Below are 23,354 nucleotides of genomic sequence, written 5' to 3' on the forward strand. Positions count from 1 at the left end.
GTATTTGCATACCTAAGAAATTAAAAGTGTTATACATCATCTGAGCAATCATTTTCACAGAATTTTGAAATTTCATTTGAAAGTCAGTCATGATATATTTAGTCACACTGACGTCAAAGCACTGCTGAGATTTGTCCTGCAGAAACGCTGAATCCCTCAGTTCAGTTCAGTCGCTCAGTCATGTCCAACTCCTTGCATTCCCATGGACTGCAGCACACCAGGCTTTACTGTCCATCACCAACTCCCAGAGCTTGATCAAACTCACACCCATTGAGTCGCTGATGCGATCCACCCATCTCATCCTCTGTCGTCCCCTTCTCCTACTGCCTTCAATCTTCCCCACCATCAGGGTCTTTTCTAAGGAGTCAGTTCTTTCCATCAAGTGGCCAAAGTATTGGAGCTTCAGCATCAGTCCTTCCAATGAATATTCAGGACTGATTTCCTTCAGGATGGACTGGTTGGATCTCCTTGAAGTCCAAGGGACTCTCAAGAGTCTTCTCAAACAGCACAGTTCAAAAGCATCAATTCTTCGGCGCTCAGCTTTCTTTATAGTCCGACTTTCACATCCATACATGACTACCGGAACAACCATAGCCTTGACTAGATGGAACTTTGTTGGCAAAAGTGATGTCTCTGCTTTTTAATATGCTGTCTAGGTTGATCATAGCTTTGCTTCCAAGGAGCAAGCATCTTTTAGACTTCAGATGGCTGAAGTCATCATCAGCAGTGACTTTGGAGCCCAAGAAAATTAAGTCACTCTTTCCATTGTTTCCCCATCTATTTGCCATGAAGCGATGGAACCAGATGCCATGATCTTAAGTTTTCTGAACGTTGAGCTTTAAGCTAACTTTTTCACTCTCCTCTTTCACCCTCATTAAGTGGCCCTTTAGTTCTTTACTTTCTGCCATAAGGGTGGTGTCATCTGCATATCTGAGGTTATTGATATTTCTCCCGGCAATCTTGATTCCGGCTTGTGCTTCATCCAACCCGGCATTTTGCATGATGTATTCTGCATATGTTAAGCAGGGTGACAATACATACAGCCTTGACGTACTCCTTTCCCAATTTGGAACCAGTCTGTTGTTCCATATCCAGTTCTAACTGTTGCTTCTTGACCTGCATACAGATTTCTCAGGAGGCAGGTAAGGTGGTCTGGTATTCCCATCTCTTAAAAGAATTTTCCACAGTTTACTGTGATCTACACAAAGGCTTTGACATAAACAATAAAGCAGATGTTTTTCTGGAATTCTGTTGCTTTTTCAATGATCCAGCAGATGTTGGCAATTTGATCTCTGGTTCCTCTGCCTTTACCTTAGGTAAGGGAGCCCTCTAAGTGCCTGAACAGGCGGAGCTATGGAGAAAGACTACCCAGAGAGGACTTCTGATTGCCAGCGACCAGAGGATTGAAAAAAAGACTGAAATGGCCACAACCCCTGTGGCTGAGGCAGTCCGTGTCCCTGCACACTTGGTGCTGCCAGGGTCCCCTGCACCACCTTCACAATCAACCCTCACTGGGGCAGAGCTGCCAAAGGCAAAAAAAGGTCTTGCGTCTATGCATGTGGGATCACTTGTCGTATCCAACTCTTTGTCACCCTGTGGACTGTGGCCTACCAAGCCTGTCAGGGGAGTTCTCCAGGTAAGAATACCGGAGTGTATCGGCCAATACTGGCTGCCATACCCTCCTAGAGCACTGTATTTCCTGTTGCCCTAGCTGCCAACTCCCGGGTACCTGGTGCTGCTAGAACCCCTGCAACCCAAGCAGCCGCACCACCTCCACACTTGGCCCTTGCTGGGGCAGACCCAAGTCCTCCAGGGCAGCCTCAGGAGCAAACCCCAGTGGATGACCCTCCTGCAGAGGTGGAAATAAAACCACAATTGAAATCCAGGGACAGTGTAGCTAAGGAAGAAGATCCAAAACGTTCCCACCAGCTATTTCAAGCTGCAGATTAAATCCACACGATCCACTAGGCAGACTGTCTATGGAATATACAAAAGGGCACTGAGAGCTCCCACAAAAGAAAACACGCTGGTTATGAGAGCTGTGGACACAGAGGCAAGCACACACAGAAGCAGGACCAGACTGGAATCTGAGCTGCTCCCTCAGCAGGTCGAGAGATGAGCAGTGCTGGAGGGCACCCTAGTGAGGGGAGGTGGGCCGTGACTCCCAGCGAGGGAAAGGACCCTGACAGCTGTGACTTGAGAAAAACAGTTTTTATGATGTTTTGACTTGTTCTGTAGTTTCAATTTTTTTTCCTTCCTCCCTTCGCCCTGCCCCCAATGTAGTTGTTATTGGCACTGTGAAGTCTAATAAGCTTTTTTAGTTTTTTTTTTTTAATCAACTTTTTATTGTTGCTATAAACCTCTGCCTCTACATTGGGCTTTTGCGGTTCTGTAGTTTTTTCTTTCCTTTTTTTCGATTTTTTAAAACCTATTACTTTTTCTACATTTATTCCTTTGTTAGCTCTTCCTACTGTTCTTTTCCCCTTGCAGTTAATCATTAATGTATATAAATCTTATCTACCTCTATTTAACTTTGCGTATCTATTCTTTTTTTTCTTTCCTTTCCTCTCAACATATTTGTGAGTTTTGTTTTCATTGCTTTATTCCCTACTTGGCACCTTGCTTTAGTTTTGTTTTCCAGTCTGTGTTTTAGTTAGTTCTTAACTAGTAGATTAACTTTAGGTTTCCTTTGTTCGCCAGGTCAATCTATTGTACTTTATCTTTGTTGGATGTTTTGATTTTGCTTATAAGTGTGTATGTGTGTATTCCGTTATTTTATATTATTATTGGCCTGATTTTGTAACTGCCATCTTTGTCTGGGGTTCATCTCTGGTTTCTAGTTTTTGGGTACTTGTTTTAATCTCACTTCATACCATAACAAACCACTTGTGGAATCTTCATTCCTGCCCAAAGATCAAGCCCTGAGCCTTTGGAGTGGAAGTACTGACTCCAAGACCCTAGACTACCAGAGAACTAACCCTAGGGAATATCAAATAGTGAGAACTCCTACAAAGGAAACCACTTGAATACAAGACCCAACATTACCCAACCACGAGTAGCACCCTGAAGGATGCCTCATCCAAACAACAAAGAAAACAAAAATACAAACCTAATCACCAGCAGACAGGATTACCACCTCACTCGACCTCGGCCATCACAGGAAAAATTTAAAAATCTCAGCACAAATCTCACCCTATCTGGAGCTTACACAAACCACTATACCAACCTTGGCAGGGCAGAAACCAAAAGGAACAAAGAATTCAACCTTGAAGCCTGGGAAAAGGAGACCTCATACACAGTAAGTTTAAAAAAAAAAAATAATGAAAGGGCAGAGAAACACTGCACAAATGAAGGAACAAGCTAGAAACACCTAAGTCCAAATAAATGAAGAGGAAATCGGCAAACCACCTGAAAAAGAGTTCAGAATGATAGTAAAGATGATCAAAAACCTTGAAAACAGAATGGAGAAAATGCAAGAATCAATTAACAAAGACCTAGAAGAATTAAAGAATAAACATACAATCACCACAATTACTGAAATTAAAAATACTCTAGAAGGAATCAACAGCAGAACACATGAAGCAGAACGAATCAGGGAGCTGGAATACAAAACGATGGAAATAACTTCTGAAGAGAAGAATAAAGTAAAAAGAATGAAAAGAACTGAGGACAGTCTCAGAGATCTCTGGGACAGTATCAAATGCACCAACATTTGAAATATAGGGATCCCAGAAGAAGAGAAAAAGAAATGGTATGAGAAAATTTTTGAAGAGATTATAGTTGAAAATTTCCCCAACATGGAAAAGGAAATAGTCAATCAAGTCCAAGAGGCACAAAGAATCCCATACAGGCTAAACCCAAGGAGAAACATGCCAAGACACATACTAATCAAACTAAGATTAAACACACAAAGAAACAATATTAAAAGCAGCAAGGAAAAAGCAACAAGCAACATACAATGGAAACCCCATAGGATTAACAGCTGTTTCAGCAGAAACTCTGCAGGCCAGAAGGGAATGGCAGGATATATTTAAAGGACTGAAAGGGAAAAATCTACAACCAAGATTGCTGTACCCGGCAAGGATCTCATTCAAAATTGATGGAGAAATCAAAAGCTTTTCAGAAAAGCAAAAGTTAAGAGAATTCAGTACTACCAAACCAGCTTTACAACAAATGTTAATGGGACTTATAGAGTCAAGAAATATAAGAAAATATAAGAAAAAATCTACAAAATCAAACCCCAAACAATTAAGAAAATGGCAATAGGAACATATAAATCAATAACTACTTTAAATGTAAACAGATTAAATGCTCCAACCAAAAGACACAGACTGGCTGAATGCATACAAATATATATATGCTGTCTACAAGACACCCACTTCAGACCTAGACACATACAGACTGAAAGTGAGAGGAAGGAAAAATACATTCCATGCAAATGGAAAGCAAAAGAAAGCTGGAGAAGCAATCCTCATATCAGACAAAACAGACCTGAAAATAAAAAATATTACAAGAGATAAGGAAAGATACTACATAATGATCAAGGGATCAATCCAAGAGGAAGACATAACAATTGTAAATATCTATGTACCCAACATAGGAGCACCTCAATACATAAGAAAAACACTAACAGACATAAAGGGAGAAACTGACAGTAACCCAATAATGGTAGGAGACTTTTTAACACCCCACTCACACCAATGCACAGATCATCAAAACAGAAAATTAATAAGGAAACACAAATCCTAAATGATATATTAGATGAGATGGATCTCACTGAAATCTTCAGGTCATTCCATCCAAATGCAGGAGAATACACCTTCTTCTCAAGTGCACATGGAACATTCTCCAGGATAGACCACATCTTGGGTCACAAATCAAACCTCAGTAAATTTAAGAAAACTGAAATTGTATCAAGCATCTTTTCCGGCCACAACGCCATGAGACTAGATATCAATTACAAGAAAAAAACTGTATAAAACACAAACACATGCAGATGAAACAATACACTTGTAAATAACCAACAGGTTACTGAAGGAATCAAAAGGGAAATCAAAAAATTTCTAGAAAGAAATGACAATGAAAACATGACAAATCAAAACCTTTGGGATGCAGCAAAACCAGTTCTAAGAAGGAAGTTTATAGCAATACAATCCTCCCTCAAGAAACAAGAAAAATCTTGAATAGACAACCTAAATTAACACCTAAAACAATTGGAAAAAGAAAAAAAAAAAAAAACCCCAAGTTAGCAGAAAGAGAGAAATCATGAAGATCAGAGCAGAAATAAATGAAAGAGAAATGAAAGAAACAGCAGTAAATATTAATAAAACTAAAAGCTGGTTCTTTGAGAAGATAAACAAAACTGACAAACCTTTAGCCAGACTTGTCCAGGAAAAAAGAGAAGAATCAAATCAACAAAATTAGAAATGAAAAAGGATAGGCTACAATAGACAATGGAAAAATACAAAGGATTATAAGAGACTATTATGAACAACTATATGGCAATAAAATGGACAAAATGGACAGATTCTTAGAAAAGTTCAATCTTCCAAGACTGAACCAAGAAGAAATAGAAATTATGAACCACCCAATGACAAGCACTGAAATTGAAGCTGTGATCAAAAATCTCCCCCAAAATCAAAAGCCCAGCAGATGGCTTCACAGGAGAATTCTATCAACATGTAGAGAAGAGCTAATGCCTATCCTTCTAAAACTCTTCCAAAAAATTGCAGCAGAAGGAATACTTCCAAACTCATTCTACAAGACCGCCATCACCTTGATACCAAAATCAGACAAAGACAACACACACAAAAAAGAAAACTACAGGCCAATATCACTGATGAACATACATGCAAAAATCCTCAACAAAATTTTAGCAATTAAAAAGCTCATACACCATATTCAAGTTGGGTTTATTCCAGGGATGCAAGGATTCTTCAATATGTGCAAATCAATCAATGTGATACACCATATTAACAAACTGAAAAATAAAAACCATACAATAATCTCAATAGATGTACAAAAAGCCTTTAACAAAATTCAGTACCCATTTATGATTAAAACTCTTAAAAAAATGGGCACAGAAGGAACCTACCTCAACACAGTAAAGGCCATATATCATAAGCCTACAGCAAACAGTATTCTCAATGGTGAAAAACTGAAAGCATTCCCCCTAAGATCGGGAGGAAGACTAGGGTATCCGATTTTCACCACTATTATTCAACATAGTTCTGGAAGTCCTAGCTACAGCAGAGAAGAAAAAGAAATAAAAGGAATCCAGATCAGAAAAGAAGTAAAGCTCTGTTTGCAGATGACATGATACTGTACGTAGAAAACCCTAAAGACCCTATCAGAAATGTCCTAGAGCTAATCAGTGAATTTAGCAGAGTCACAGGATACAAAATCAATACACAGGTATCATTTGCATTTCTATATACTAACAATGAAAAATCAGAAAAAGAAATTAAGGAATCAATCCCATTCACCATTACAACAGAAAGAATAAAACATCTAGGAATAAACTTACCTAAGAAGACAAAAGTGGAGAAGGAAGTGGCAACCCACTCCAGTATTCTTGCCTAGAGAATCCTGTGGACAGAGGAGCCTGGTGGGCTGCTGTCCATAGGGTCGCATAGAGTCAGACATGACTGAAGCGACCTAGCATGCATGCATGCGTCGGAGAAGGAAATGGCAACCCACTCCAGTGTTCTTGCCTGGAGAATCCCAGGGACGGAGGAGCCTGGTGGGCTGCCGTCTGTGGGGTTGCACAGAGTCGGATGACTGAAGCGACTTAGCAGCAGCAGCAGCGCCACAAAGTGAAAACAGAGGTCACTAACTACCAACCCCCAAAGGGCTCCACTTCCACTTAAACCAAGCTCATGCATGTTATGTCTGAGCTTTTTTTTATTTTTGTCTTCATTTGTATCTTGGTAGTTTTCCCTGCTTTCCAATAAAGTTCTTCTATGAGGGCTTTAAAAAAAAAAAAAAAGACAAAAGAACTGTACACAGAAAATTATGACACTGATGAAAGAAATCAAAGACGACATAAACAGAGGGAGAGATATTCCATGTTCCTGGGTAGGAAGAATCAATATTGTGAAAATGACTATACTACTAAACACCATCTACAGAGTCAATGTGATCCCTATCAAATTACCAATGGCATTTTTCACAGACCTAGAACAAAACACTTCACAATTCACATGGAAACACAAAAGACCTTGAACAGCCAAAGCAGTCTTGAGAAAGAAGACTGGAGCTGGAGGAAGCAACCTTCCTGACTTCAGGTTATCCTATAAAGTTGCAGGCATCACGATAGTGTGGTACTGGGACAAAAACAGAAATATAGACCAATGGAACAAGACAGAAAGCCCAGAAATAAACCCACACACCTACGGGTACCTTATCTTTGACAAAGGAGGCAAGAATATACAATGGGGCAAAGACAGCCTCTTCAATAAATGGTGCTGGGAAAACTGGACAGCTACATGTAAAAGAATGAAATGAGAACACTTCCTAACACCATACACAAAGATCAACTCAAAATGGATTAAAGATCTAAATATAAGACCAGAAACTATAAAACTCTTAGAGGAAAACATATGCAGAACACTCGATGACATAAATCAAATCAAGATCCTCTATGACCCACCTCCTAGAGTAATGGAAATAAAAACTAAAGCAAACAAGTGGGACCTGATTAAACTTAAAAGCTTTTGCACAGCAAATGAAACTATAAGCAAGGTGAAAGAAAAGACAACCCTCAGAATGGGAGAAAACAGCAAATGAAACAACTGACAAGGGATTAATTTCCAAAATATACAAGAGGCTCATACAACTCAATACCAGAAAAACAAACAACCCAATCAAAAAAGTAGGAAAAGACCTAAAAACACATTTCTCCAAAGAAGACATACAGATGGCTAACAAACACATGAAAAGAGCTCAACATCACTCATTATTAAAGTAATGCAAATCAAAACCACAATGAAATATCACCTCACACCAGTCAGAATGGCCATCATCAAAAAGTCTACAAACAATATATGCTGGAGAGGGTGCGGAGAAAAGGAACACTCTTGTGTTGCTGGTGGGAATGGAAATTGATACAGCCACTATGGAAGACGATATGGAGATTCCTTAAAAAACTAGAAATAAAACCACCATATGACCCAGCAATCCCACTCCTGGGCATATACCCTAGGAAAGTAAAACTGAAAAAGACACATGTATTCCGTTGTTCACTGCAGCACTATATACAATAACTAGAACATGGAAGCAACCTAGATACCCACTGACAGATGAATGGATAAAGAAGCTGCAGTAGATATACCCAATGCAGTAGTACTCAGCCATAAAAAGGAACACATTTGAGTCAGTTCTAATGAGGTGGATGAACCTAGAGCCTATTATACAGAGTGAAGTCAGTCAGAAAGAGAAAGATAAATATCATATACTAATGCATATATACAGAATCTAGAAAAATGGTACTGAAGAATTTATTTGCAGGGCAGCAATGGAGAAACAGACATAGAGAACAGACTCATGGACGTGGGCGGAGGGGAGGAGAGGGTGAGACGTATGGCGCGAGTAACATGGAAACTCACACTACCGTGTGTAACACAGATGGCCAACGGGAATTTGCTGCGTGTCTCAGGAAACTCAAACAGGGGCTCAGTATCAACCAAGAAGGGTGGGATGGGGAGGGAGATGGGAGGGAGGTTCAAAACAGAGGGGTATCTGTAAACCTATAGCTGATTCATGTTGAGGTTTGACAGAAAACAAAATTCTGTAAAGCAATTATTAGAAAGTAAATGAATTTTTTTTAAAAAAAGGTTACCAGGAATAAGTGCCACAAAGCAAATTCTCAAGTTATAAAAAGCACTGGTACTCTGAACAAACACATAAGAAATAAACCAAATTGATATAATACTCAAAATTCATTAAATGAAATGGTTCATTGACCTCGAACTTAACATTTTCATGGTGTTTATTATCTGTATTCTCCTAATATGCAAAGCACATACAGTGAAGATTTCATTTTTGGCAATTTTCAGTCTTCAAGACCAGTGGTCTTAATCTTTGATTGGTTTTCTAAATTCTCCACAATATTTTTGAGATAATCTTCATCTTTTAAAAAATATACATATAATTCTCTTTCCACTTGATGCAGCTTATTAGATGCCAAAAGTTTTCTTTTTGTCTTCACGTCAGCAAAAATATCAGTAAGATGATGATTTAGTTTATTTAGCTGAGATTCAACTTGATGAAACTGCTCCGTTAGCTCCTAAAAGGAAAACATAATGCTTTTTAATTCAATATCTCTATTCATAACACCAATCATAAATCTTAAGTGTAATTTACATAGGAAGAATCTAAATGATATAATGATTATTCCCACAACCTCAACAATAAATGAACCTCAATTAAAAATCCATAGCAGGATTAATAAAAAGTCTATGTAAGATCCATTGAAACAACTTCTGTAGGCAAGTTTAAGTGACTCAAAGCAAATTCATACTCCCTGAAGGGTATTTGATATGTAAACTGTTGTGCATATTTATACATTCAACAAGTATCCTAAATGCCTACCTATACCATGCACTGTTTTAGAGTCTACAGCTATAAAAATGAACACCAAAAAAAAAAGAAAAGAACACCATTTCCTCCTTGGAACTTATCATTCTGCCAAAGTAATCAAACCTTGTTTTAGCCTAACCTGTTTACTTGACACCAGAGGTACTGAGAAAACCTTGAAATGAAGCAATTACCAATAAAAATAATTGTCTTAATCTGGATTTTTCTTTTTTCACACTGTTATAGAAGATGGAATTACATGTAACATTTAACAATCCTGATTTACCATGTAATTCTTCTCAAAAACCTAGACATTCTGGACCCCTCACATTTAATAATTGAAATTCCTCACTTCTTAACATTAAAAGCAGCTTAGGTTTTCTAACCATGCTTTCTACTCCTAAAATTTCTCAGCCAGTATTATCAAAGAGGTTCTCAGACAATCTGTAGCTATAACTACCCCTCAACTTCAACCACTTCTCAGAATGATCCCCAGTATGGTAATCACCTGGTGCTTGCTATGAATAGCTACCTCACTCCACACTAAATCACTGCAACAAAGTCAGAAGCCACATTTCAACAGGCTCCCTGGTGATTCTAATGCACAAGTTCAAGAGTACTAGCTTTACACATGTCATAAATGCCAGCTCCAAAGAGCAGTACTTCTTAAACTACATTAAGAAAAAAAAAATCAAGTAGTAGCTACAGTAAGTGGCCTCTGAGGAAAAACCCTGTAAACTGGAAAACAATGAGAAACATCTCACCTTTAATTTCAATACTAAAGATCTTAATAGTTACTAAAATACTACTACAAATATGGAAAAATATTCAACTTCATTAACAAAAATGCAAGTTAAAATTCATATGGATGACATTTTATATCTTACTGGGCTAGGAAAAAACATAAAATAATGATACCCAATGACATTACAGTAAAATCAGCATATTTTAGGGATTCTAGAATGGATTCTTTCACACTTCAATATAACGGAAATCAATATGCACTGTGTAATTAAGAGCATCCTGTAACTGTCATTGACCAGACATTCGTAAGCAGCACTTTATCACACATATAATACCCCACACTGCAAGACTTGCAGGGTCTTAGTTCCCTAACCAGGGATCAGAGCCATGCCCCTGCACTGGAAGCACGGAGTCCTAACCACTGGACACCAGGGGATCCCAGCACCAGTTTTTTTTCCAATCCTTACTGTGGTTAAGAACACATGACATGAGATCTCTCCTCTTAACAAACTCAAGGGCACAAAACTGCACTGTTACCTATTAGCACAGCGTTGCGTAGCAGACTGCTAGAACGTGTCCATGTTGCCTTAAGTGAACCTGATACCTACTGATTAACAACTCTCCCTCACTGGCAACCACCAATGTACTCTGTGCTTCCAATGAGTCAATTTTAGATAGCCCACAGTAAGTGGAATCATGCACTGTTTCTTGGGACTAGCTTATTTTCCCTTAGCATAATCTCCCCAAGGTTCATTCATGTTGTGGTATTTTGCAGTTGTTTTTTACAGCTGAATAATATTTCACTGTATGTATAAACTACTATATTTTCTTTTTTTATTCTGCCACAGATGGACTTTTGTTTTTTTCTACAGCTTAGCTATTACAAGTAGGGCTGCAATGAATATGTGAGCAGAGATATCTCTTTAATATCCTATTTTTATTTCCTCTGGATGCATACCCAGGAGGAGGATTACAGGATCATATAGTAGTTCTATTTTTAAATTCTTCAAGGAAATTCCATACTGTTTTCCACAGTAGCTTCACCATTTTGCATTCCCACCAAAAACGTACATCTTTACAGGGTTCCAATGTCCCCACATCCTCACCAACACTACTCTTTTGGTTTTTTGATAATAGTCATAACAGGTGTAAGGCGATGTCTCAACTGTGGCTTTGCTTTGCATTTCTCTGATAATTAGTGATGTCGAGCAACTACTCATAAACCTGTTGGCCATTTGTATATCTTCTTTAGAGAAAAGTCTATTCAAGTCCTTAGCCCATTTTAAAATTAGGTCATTTAGTTGCCTTTTCCTACTGTTCATGGGGCAAGAATACTGGAGTGGTTTGTCATTCCCATTTCCAGTGGGCCACATTTTGTCAGTCAAAGTAAAGAGGAACCAAAGAGCCTCTTGATAAGGGTGAAAGAGGAGAGTGAAAAAGCTGGCTTAAAACTCAATATTCAAAAAACTAAGATAAGGGCATAAGCCCCCATCACTTCATGGCAAATAGAAGAGGAAAAAATGGAAATTGACAGATTTTATTTTCTTGGGTTCCAAAAACACTGCAGATGGTGACCGCAGCCAAGAAATGGAAAGACTCTTGCTCCTTGGAAGGAAAGCTATGACAAACCTAGAGAGCATATTAAAAAGCAGAGACATCACGTGGCCGATCAAAGTCCACATAGTCAAAGCTATGGTTTTTCCAGTAGTCATGCACAGATGTGAGAGTTGGACCATAAAGAATGCTGAGTGTCGAAGAATTGATGCTTTCAAATTGAGGTGCTGGAGAAGACTCTTGAGAGTCCTTGGACAGCAAGGAGATTGAACCAGTCAATCCTAAAGGAAATCAACTGTGAATATTCATTGGAAGGATTGATGCTCAAACTATAGCTCCTATACTCTGGCCACCTGATGTGAAGAGCCGACTCACTGGAAAAGACCCTGATGCTGGAAAGACTGAGGGCAGGAGAAGTGGGAGACAGAGAATGAGATGGTTGGATAGCATCACTGACTCAATGGACATAAATTTGAGCAAATTCCAGGAGACAGCTAAGGGCCAGAGGAGCCTGGTATGCTGTAGTCCACGGGGTTGCAGAGTCAGAAACGACTTACCAGCTGAATAGTAAGTTTTTTGCTATCACCAACACTGTTTATGTACAGTGTGGAAAAACACAAAACATATTTTGAGTCAAGAAATAACATAGAAAGGGACACTGAATGTGGAGTTTCAGGAATACCTTAATCATTTTAACTGGCTTTTTTCCTTTTAATGTATATTCCTAAGGGATATGATAAAAACCTATGTCTACCATACCTAAAAGATACCTAATAGGTATGAAATAAAAATTCTAAATAAGAAAGCACTGTGTCAGTATAAATGAAAAAGCCTTTTCTTTCTTAGAAACTCCTGAAATTATGGTATATTGTATGATAAATGGTGTCTAGTAGATATTCAAATAGCTGGTGACATCTGAAGTAGGTAAACTCCTTTGAAAAGCAATATAGCAGTATCAAAAGCTAAAAAATAATGTGTATAACCCAAGAAACCTCGTAATTCTCTAATACCTCTAAGAGTTCATCCAAATGGTGGACTAGTTACAGAAATTATGACACAGTAATTAAATCAATAGAGTATTATAAACATTAAAAATTAAAATTATTGTAGCATGGAAATGTTCTATTTCATAATGCTAAATAAAAGGACAATATAAAAGATACAGAAGTAAAGGAAAAAAGCATCTACTTTGCAAATACTAACCAAAAGAAAAATAGCATAGGAATATTAATATCGGACAAAAGAAAATTAAAACAAAAAGCACAATACAGGGTCATTAGATAATGGCTAAACAGTTAAATCACTGCAATTTAAATCTACCAGAATAATAATTCACTGCAATTTTAAACTTGGATGTAACTTATAAAATAGACTCAAATATAAATAAAACACTGACAGAACTATAATGAGAAATTTTCAAATCCACCATCATAGGATTTTTACATAATTATTTAAAAGATCAAGAAGACAGAATCAGTAATAGACTTTAAAAAACTAATCACAAATATCACTTCATATCCATGAGGATGACTACTACATACTTTTTTAAAAGAGAAAATAACAAGTATAGGTGAGGACATGTAGAAACTAGAACCCTGGTACAGTTGCTGGGTAACGTCAGATTCTCCAAAAGTTAAACACAGGCTTACCATGATTCAGCATTCACTCATAGGCATATACCCAAAAGGAATGAAAACAGGGACTCATATACTTGTACACCACCATTCATAGCAGCATTATATACAACAGATAAAAGGTGTAAACAACTCAAGTGTCTATGAACAGATGAACAGATAAACAGATAAAATGTGATGATAAAATACAGATGAACAGATAAAATGTGATATATACACACAATAGAATATTCAGCACCAAAAAGGAATAAAATTTTCACACCTGATGCAATATGGATGATACTTAAGGATATTATGCTGAGATAAGCCAAAGACAAAAGGACAAATATTATTATATGATTCTACTCTTATAAGATACCTATAGTAGGCAAATTCATAGAGACAGGAAATGGAATAGAGATTACCAGGGGTGGGGAAAAGAAGGAATGGAGAATTAATATTTAACAGGCACAGAGTTTAGCCCATGTGGGATGAGAAAAAAGTTCTGGAAGTAAATGGTGACATGGCTGCATGACACTGCAAATGTTCTTAACGTCATCATAATTGCACACATTAAAATGGTTAAAATTGTAAATTTTACATTTTGAATATTTTATAATAAAAAATTATTAAAAAAACTAATCATAAGCTGGCTTATTTCAAGAAAAGATAAGCTAGTTATTCAGATCAATTCTCCCACAGGAAAAAATGTAAGAAGTGAAATGAAGTATTCTAAAGAGTCAAACAAAACAAAATCTTCCTAGGACTTTGCTGGTGGTCCAGTGATTAAAAAAACTGCCTTACAATGCAGGGGACGCAGATTCTATGTTGCCTGGTCAGGGAACTAAGATCCCACACGCCATGGGGCAACTAGAAAGTCCATGCCACAACTAAAGAGCCTCTGCTCACCGCAACTAGGGAAAGCCCACGCACCACAGAAGACCCAGCCAACCACAACAACAAACAAAACCCCAAGGCTTCCTAAAAGCAACAAAGAGATAATAAGACTTCAAAAGACTACAAATCCATAAAACAATGCAGACTGGTAAGAGCGCCCAGAAGCTGCTTTACTCAATCACTAATCTTGAAAAAACAGAATCCATGATTCCTGAGACTGACAAGATGAGTGGTAAAGTGCAAGGTCCATAGAAGAAAGGAAGTCAAACAGCAGACTGTCTTTGTAATAAACTAAGGACACCAAAAATCATAAGATCAGGATGGCCAGAGCAGGAAGAGCCCTTGGTTAGAATCACAGTCCAGACAGGAATCATCTGTTGTTGTTCAGTCACTCAGTCATGTCAAATTCCTTACAACCCAAACGACTAAAGCATGCCAGGCTTCCCTGTCCTTCACCATCTCCCAGAGCTTACTCAAACTCATGTCCATTGTGTCGGTGATGCCATTCAACCATCTCATCCTCCAAAACAGACTTTGAACCCAGCTTATGGTTCAGAACTGGTAGTGCTGTTAATATCTAAGCGAATATACATGAAGGCAAAAGACATTTAAGGAGGGTCTTTTATGTATTTTAATGTATGAGGGTCCTTTCACCAGAAAGATACTGATTTTAAATTTGGATGCCTCAATAAGTGGTAATGGGACAATTTGGTTATTCATGGGGAAAAAATAAGAATAAAGTTAGAATTCTACTTCTCATGTCATAAACTCCTGGTGGATTAAAGAACTGAACTAGAACATCATAAACGTTTCAGATAAAGTAAAAGAGACTGTCATTACTATGTTAAGGGCAAACTTTCACAAGATATAAAAAACAGCAAACCGTAAGAGTGATAAATTACATCAAAATTGAAATCTTTAAAAAAAAAAAGCCAAAAACAAACTAACAGGTAACAATAAAAAAGAAAAAAATAAGACACACATAGGGAGCGAACATATGCAACACACACCACTGACAAATGACTGGCATTGGAAATATGTAAAAGAGCTCCTACCCAAAAGGGACTCAACCTCCATGATCATCAGAGAAATGCAAATTATAACCTCAACAGGATGCTATTTTATATCTATGCAGAGTGAGAAAAAATTATAAATGCAAATAGCACTCTGTGATGAAAAAAATACGGTAAAAGAGCATCTCTTAAAACACTGCTGGTACAATATGGTACAACCAGTTCTAAAATCAGTTTGCTGTATAATGTAAAACAGAACCTGTTATTCAGCAATTCCACTCCTATGTGAGGTGACAGAGAGAGAGAGAGAGAGAGATGCATCTATAAGACATGCAACAAGGCTATCCATAGCTGTATGATCTACAACAGCAAAAACTGGAAATAATCTAAATGTCTTGTCAACAGAACAGGTAATTAAATTGTGGAATTTCACATAAGGGAATACCAACTATACAAAAGAGAAAACTATAAATGAACTACTATAAATGAGCTAAGTTTTACAAATATCCACATGGATGAAACCCAAAATCATATTAAGAAACAAGCAAGTTACTGAAAAATATACATAATAAAATCTATATAAAGTTCAGAAACATACAAAACTAAATAACACACGGTCTGTATTACAAGTATAAGAAAGCAAATGACAAAACTTAGCATTGTAGTTCCTCCCTAAAAAACGAGAGGGAAATGCTATTAGAAGGATCATGATATTGCTAAGGGTACACAGAATTTGAAAGATATAAGAGCAATCCTCCGTGTGTTAAAATAGGTGAAAAAACTACAGGCATGGTTTTTTTTCTTCATTCTCACCATAAACATTACTATCCTTTCATATCTGAAATATATAATAAATTTTAAAAACTTTGACCAAAACTATTTGAAAAATACATTTATATGTGAATAAATATGAGATATAAAAATGCTACTATCAGAGAAACGGGGTGATATTTTCTTCATGTTAACATTTTCTTTAGTATCTTTTACAATGAACATTATTTTTTTTAAGCATTTTTAATTACCATCGTAAGCACCTACCTGATCACTAAGCAAAAGCTGATTTCCTCCTTGATACAAAGCTTCACAAAGCATGTTCACATCATTGTTTAGTTTGGACAGAAAGGAAGAATGTTCCTGAGCAGATACTGCCAACTGCTCTTGTACCAAAGAAACATCCTGTTTTAACTTCTCAGCTACTTCTTCCAGGTTTCCATGGGTTATAAATAATTCTTTTTTCTTATTCTCTCCTTCTAAAAGTTGATAAAGCCTCAAATGTGGAAATAAAAATTAGAAAAAATTCTTAAGTCAGTATAGTTTTCAAAATTATAACCCACTATATTGGGACATCTTTGGGGAAAGCTAACAATTTGTATATATAAATCAAACAATTAAAAACTTTCCAACTACAATACTATCTCATTACAGAAATACATATTCTAATTATTGTATCTGAATCCCCAGTTTTCCTCTCTTCCAAGTTTTAGACATAAAATTCTTTTTGACTTTAACTGCCATTAACCTACTTCAATTAAAGTAACATTTCAGAGAGACCGCCCTAAAAAACACTTCTTTCACAGCACACAACTATGATGTAGCAGAAACCGCAAAGAACTTGAAACAGAAGACTTAGGTCTGAGTTCTGGCTGTCATGTAAGACCTAAGTCAAATCAATCTTTGAGATTTAATTTTCACATCTTAACATCTACCTAATTTTAAAGGACTGTGGTAGACTTAAAAGAGAAAAATTGAAAATACAAGCTACATAAATATTAATAGTAAACTTGCTACTCCAGTCATGTCCACATTTTCTTGACAAATTAAATTTCTAATGAGGCTATTTTAATACTTCAAACATTAATGGCAGAAAAATCCTACAGTACAAAAGGAAAATGTGAGGCAGCACCTTCTACACATATATGACAAAAAGTATCTGCTCTTTTTCTTAAGTCTTCCTAAAACTGGTTCAAAGTGAAAAGTAGTTAGAGTGTTAAGTCACTCAGTTGTGTCCAACTCTTCGTGACTCCATGAACTGTAGCCTGCCAAGTTCCTCTGTCCATGGAATTCACCAGGCAAGAATATGGGAGTGGGAAGCCATTCCCATCTCCATGGGATTTTCTGGACCCAGGGATCGAACCCGGGTCTCCTGCACCGCAGGCAGATTCTTTACCATCTCAGCCCCAAGGAAGCCTCAAACCAATTCAAGTCCAAGGCTAATTCTGTTCTTGTGGAATGTGACTACACAATTTCAGGGGGCACCATTCACACAGAATCATGATGTCAATGCCACCTTCTAAAACTGTGCAATGACGTAGCTCTATCCATGCCCTTCATTTCATTAATAAGAATAAAAAGTATCAGATGATTTTCTTCTAGTCTAGAGAAAAAGCAGCAGTAGAATCCAGATTTTTGAGTCCTTTTACTACTTTAGCCACTCAATTTCAGTATCTCCACACCATTAACTGCTCAGACATCCAGAAGAGACCAGAAGCTAGCAGTCATTCTTACTGATTCACCTGACTAGATGCAAAAATGAAGTCTTCTCTCCTCTCTACCGCTGCCTTCTCCAAATGTAATCAATTCTCTGCTCAGCAATACTTGCTATACACCAAGCTGTATTCAAACTTCCTGCTGGAGTTAACCTCCTGCCCCAAATCTAAAAGCATCTAAATAATAGCATCCAAACATGAATAAAGGTCTTGTATTGTATATTTTCAATTCTCCAAACCATCCACCTCACCTCTAAACCAGCTACTTCTAGATCTAACATAAATGGAAAAGGTTAGCCCTCAATTTTAAAAAATTTAAAAAAAAAATAAAATTAACTGAGGAATTGGAAAAAAAAACTAAAAGAAACATAGACCCATGTAACAGAAAGGCGGAAGAATCCAAAAGCCAAAAATGAAGTGCAAAGAACTTTTAAACTTTCACAAACCTTAGTTCAAATTCTAGTACTTTACAAAAACAAATAGAAAAATAATTACTCACTAAAGAAACAAAGAAACCTACCTATGAGTAGAAGAATCCTTGGTATCAATGGTATTCCTTGGATTTATCTGCTGAGATACTGATGGGTCTGTTAGCATTTCTAATCGTTGGTGGAACATCAAATTACTTTGATTAAGTAGGTGAACCAAGTTTTCCAGCTGACGATATACGTCCCAATGCTTTCTCAATTCAATTTCATATGATAAATGAAGAAGATCAAATGATGCCTTTTGCTTTATCAACTGATTTAAAACGAACTCTTGTCTTGCTGTGTAATAGTCTTGTTTAGCAATCTGTCGATCAAAATCTCCCTTTACAACTGGCATATTCAATAACTGGGCATTCTCTTTTACCACAGCAGGCAAAATTTTGTCTTTTATATGAGTGATTTGTTCTTCAAGTTTCAGAATTTCACTGTTCAAGCTAGAAATTTTAGCATCCAAATTATCTTTGCCAAGAGCCTACACAAACAAAACAATTACATTTCAAACTGTAAATACAAAGTAGGAATAGTTTTAAAATTATTTTCACTTTCCATCTTAGTTTATGAGATAACACACTAATAGAAACTGGTTTCAAATTAACAAAAGCCAAAATCACAGTTTAAAATGGCACAGTGAAGATGAAACCAAGGGTAAAGCCATTATGAATTGCTAAATTTTAATGTTATTACTACTATGTAAAATACTATACACATAAATGGCTACCAAAACAGAGATCTTGTCAGATTTGTTTTAAAAAAAAAAAATCACCCATTATGACACTGCTTACCAAACCCTAATATATGCTATTTATGCTTTTCTTAAAATAATCTGAGGAGCTCTTCTCCCACCTTCCTTCTTGACTTTAGAACCTCTACAGAATGACAGGACTTCATACAACATTCTGAAGTTTGTGACAATTATAGGTATTTAGCTTCAGAAAAACTGTTCTTTTTACTCAACTATCTACTGGTTACATGACCAGGAAAGCAAGCTACCCAGGAGTGCAGGTAGATATCTTTAATACATCTGTACATTCTTAAAAAATAATCAAGAGTTTCAATCCACTGAACTGGATTTCTAATTTCGTTAGCACCATCCTCTGGTCAGAGCAAATAAGGCATAACAGCAATAAGGCTCTTTACTCATTTATCATAAAAAAGGCAATGTCAGCCTTATCTGTGTATGAACCAACAAAGAATGCAAAAGTACTTTTGAAAGTGAGCTAGATAAGGTGGTTGGGTTATAACTACTATTTCTGCCCTCCACTAAGATCTATTTGTGTGAAACAATAACACATACCATAACTAAACACTGAACAGAAAGTAAGAAAAAGAAAATGTAATTACTTATTACATCCCCCTTTCTAAAATACTTTACTATCAGCGTGTGTTAGTCACTCAGTCCTGTCCGACTCTTTGCAACCCCATAGACTATAGCCCACCAGCTCCTCCTATGGAATTCTCCAGGCAAGAACACTGGAGTGGGTTGCCATTCCCTTCTCCAGGGGATCTCCCAATATTATTTCATAATTAACAACAACTTAAATATGAATCCAGTCTCATTTCTCATACTTACCTTGCTAGTGAGGCTATGAAGATTCTCCTCTGCCCACTTTATACTTGACTTCAGGCTCAAATTATTTGCTTTCAAGTGAATTAACTGATGTTGAGCACAAATGTATGCCAGCTGCAGCCTAGCCATTTCTAGCCGGCTCTCCTCAAGAACTTCTTGATTATCACAAACAGATGGTGCCTGCATATCTAAAAGTTGAAAATTTTCTTCATTTGAACTTTCGACTACTTCATGTATACCCTGAAAGAACTGTTTTTTGGTATATAAGGTTAATGCTGCCGTACTTTGCTCTTCTTGGCTTAGATAGTTTTGCAATGAAAGCTGAGATAAAAACACCAGTGGATTTGTTCCTTGACCCAAATTAGACCGTCTGAAAAACGTCATTAACTTGGCAACTCCATCAGTAAGAGTGTGAAGTTCATTACTGATCTTAGTATTTGTAGCATTTAGAATTCCTTGACTCTGTTTCAGCTTTTTATTGGTTTCTTCTTCTTTAGCCTTTAACCTCAGAGATTTGTGACTAGTTACTGAAGCCATCAACTGGCATTTATTACGTCGCTGAATTTTTAGGTTCTTTAATTTCTGCAGAGTTTGAACCTCATCCTCTAGTTTCTCTAGCTCTTTGTCATTCAAGGTGGGTGTCTTCAAATCAGAAGCTTTACAAGTTTTAAGAACTTCATCCAATGCTGCTCCTTCTAGGATGGGCTTGCCTGATTTTTGAAGAATGCTAAAAGCTTCCAATTCCTCTTCAGACAATACGTTCTGTTCATTCACATTCTCACAAAACCACTTCAAAAATTGTTCATTTTCAACAAACAACCAGTCAAAATCTTCCCCATTAAGACTATCAGCTTTGGGATAACCGATTTTTTTTAATGTTTCCACAAAATCTTTTCCACAGCTCATGGTTTAACTACCCGATATTTTGTAACTGATAAGGCTTTAATGGTGTTGATATTTAAAAAGTAAGTCCAACTACATACAAAACTAATTTTATGTTAAATCCATAGAGAAGGGGGAAAAATATTTTTAGAATCTATAATAATTTATCCTAGAGGGGAAAAAAAGACCAAGTATTAGACCACAAATAAGGCGATTCTATCTTTTAAAGTATTATACAGATAAATGTCACAAGATATTTGGGAACTATCTAACCCAGAGATAGTTGTAGCTGAAAAGTCTGACAAAGAGAAATAATTAGAGTATTACTCAGAACACTGAAACTGTAATGAAAGGCTAATTAACAAGAAAATCTTATTTTTTCCAAAGGTAACATGGTTTAAGATACATTTTATACATCAGCAATTCAGTTTTTAATTCAAAAATAGATGGATCTAAATATATCCACGCCATCACGTGACTAAGCAATCTCTTTTCCCTGTCCTTTCCGAGAAGACAGAAATAAATATGGTCAGAGTTTGAGGAAGAGTCAACTGAATATTTACCTGAACGACTCAGTCAGCAGCCGCATTCACGCAGGGAAGCAAAGTCAGACACGACCAACCTAGTGCAGAGAAAACCAGGTTTAAGAACCACCCCCGACCTGAAAAGAACCAAAGGACTGAGCAGTCCTTAAATAAAGGTATGTCAGGCGTTGGTTATTTTCAGCAAAGGGACAACTGAAAAATCCACGCTGCGAACTCCAGCGAAGGGAACAAGAGGTTCAGAGGAGGGACCCAGTAATCTGCGGCACTCTGTGATTCTGTGTCATTCAGCGATGAACGATCGGTGCGCGTCAATAAAATATTCGTCCACAGAGGCGACCCAGTCGGCGCGACAACAAACTGCACAAACCTTAAGCGGGTCAATTCCTAAAGGAAATCAGTGCTGAATAGTCACTGGGAGGACTGATGTTGAAGCTGAAACCCCAACACTTTGGCCACCTGATGCGAAGAGTTGACTCACTGGAAAAGACCCTGATGCTGGGAGGGACTGGGGGCAGGAGGAGAACGGGAGACAGAGAATGAGATGGTTGGACGGCATCACCAACTCGATGGACACGAGTCTGAGTAAACTCCGGGAGTTGGTTGAAGGACAGGGAATACTGGCGTGCTGCAGTCCATGGGGTCGCAAAGAGTCGGACACGACTGAGTGACTAAACTGAACTAAGTGGGTGCCGGCCGGCCGGCGGGGCTGGAGTGTGCCCCCCGCGTCCCAGCAGAGCCTCCAGGGCCCAGCGGCCTGGGGCCCCGGGAGCCGCGCCCCCCGCCACAGCCCAGCCTCACTGGAGACCCCGTTTCCGGCCGTGCCCCTCGCCTCGACGACCCCACTAGAGCCCGGCCCCCCGCCAGCACTGGAGTCCCCAGTCTTCCGCTGCGCTCCCTCGCCTCTCCCGGCACCGAGCCCCTGGCCCCTCCTGCCGCCCCCCTCGACCGCACTGGAGCCCTCAGTCTCCCGCCGCTGCGCCCCTCGTCCCTCCGGCCGCCCCCCGACCGCACTGGAGTCCCCAGACTCTCCGGTCACTCCCCCCGTCCCCTCCCCCTGACGACCGCGACTGCGCTGCGCGGGAAACTACTCGCGCGCCCGAAAAACGTCCGCAGGGGCACCCGGAAGGACGACGCAGCCGCTGACCCGCGCCGCTCCCACCGTCCCAACGCCCGCCTGAGAGAACTGCGAGTCCAGCGCCGCTCACCTCAGGAAGCTCGGCTGGCACCCCTCAGAAGCCCGCCGCCGCCGCCCAGCCTTGCAAGGCCTCACGGGAGGGCCGCTCCCGCGCGCGCGCGCGCAAAAGACCAAGACCCGGCCGCTGGCGACCGCCTGCGCAGGCGCAATATCAGAAGAGGCGGGGCCCCGAGCCCGGCGTATACCAGCAGGGAGAGAGCTGATTGGCTCCCTGCCTCAAGCGGTCTCCCAGCGGAACGCCGCCGTGAATCAGTGCCCGCAGAGCTCCGTCCGCCTCCTCTGAGGAGCCGGTGTTCCGTCGCAGCCTCGTCAGGGCGGGAGCGCGCAGTAGAGCCAGCTCCGCCCCGTCGCCCGCCCGCCTGGTGGCCCGGGCGACCGGTCCTCCGCGGGCCCCGGGGCCGCGCTGCCATCCGCTGCCGCAGGAGTGAGCGTGGACGAAGTCGCCGAGGAGACTTCTCGCCTCTGAGTCTCTTGTGACGAACGCTGTTTTCCAGGAGCACTTCGTTCCCAAGCCTTCTCTTCAGCGGACAATCCCATCTTCAACATAGGACTATTTAAAAAGTCGAAACTGTTTGACTCGTGGAGTGGGTGTGTGTCAAGATGGAGCACGGGTTTTAAAGCAGGATGCCAGAAACGGAGGGTGTGTGGTCGGCGAGAGGAGCAGGGCTCAAATGAGACCTCCACGTTGGAGGAAATCTGGTGGACACCACACAGTCCAGTGAAGCAAAACTTTGAGGTTACCACTTGTATCGGACAGAATGTGTTTGCATCTCTACCAGACACAAATAATTTTG

General features: G+C 39.0%; 1 protein-coding gene across 6 annotated transcripts in view; it reads right to left on the reverse strand.

The window, feature by feature from the left end:
- The window catches only part of HAUS3 (HAUS augmin like complex subunit 3), a 159,122-nt gene extending 136,424 nt beyond the window's left edge, over nucleotides 1-22,698 (reverse strand). For 4 of the 6 annotated variants that reach the window (XM_061145371.1, XM_061145374.1, XM_061145375.1 and 1 more), the window contains exons 1-2: nucleotides 22,571-22,698; nucleotides 21,384-21,442 (exon numbers count right to left, since the gene is read on the reverse strand). Coding sequence is in view for 1 of the 6 variants with exons in the window: in XM_061145373.1 (XP_061001356.1) it covers nucleotides 9,053-9,286; nucleotides 16,436-16,664; nucleotides 18,404-18,843; nucleotides 19,942-20,844 (1,806 nt within the window). In the remaining 5 variants the exon portion in view is untranslated. Of the gene's footprint in view, nucleotides 1-8,971; nucleotides 9,287-16,435; nucleotides 16,665-18,403; nucleotides 18,844-19,941; nucleotides 20,990-21,383; nucleotides 21,443-21,732; nucleotides 22,136-22,570 lie in introns of those variants that run through there. The other 2 variants (XM_061145373.1, XM_061145370.1) reach the window with 2 other exon arrangements.
- Between the last annotated feature and the right edge of the window lie 656 nt (nucleotides 22,699-23,354).

The sequence above is a fragment of the Dama dama genome, chromosome 6 (genome assembly GCF_033118175.1).
Source record: "Dama dama isolate Ldn47 chromosome 6, ASM3311817v1, whole genome shotgun sequence".
In the NCBI taxonomy this organism is placed as follows: domain Eukaryota; kingdom Metazoa; phylum Chordata; class Mammalia; order Artiodactyla; family Cervidae; genus Dama; species Dama dama.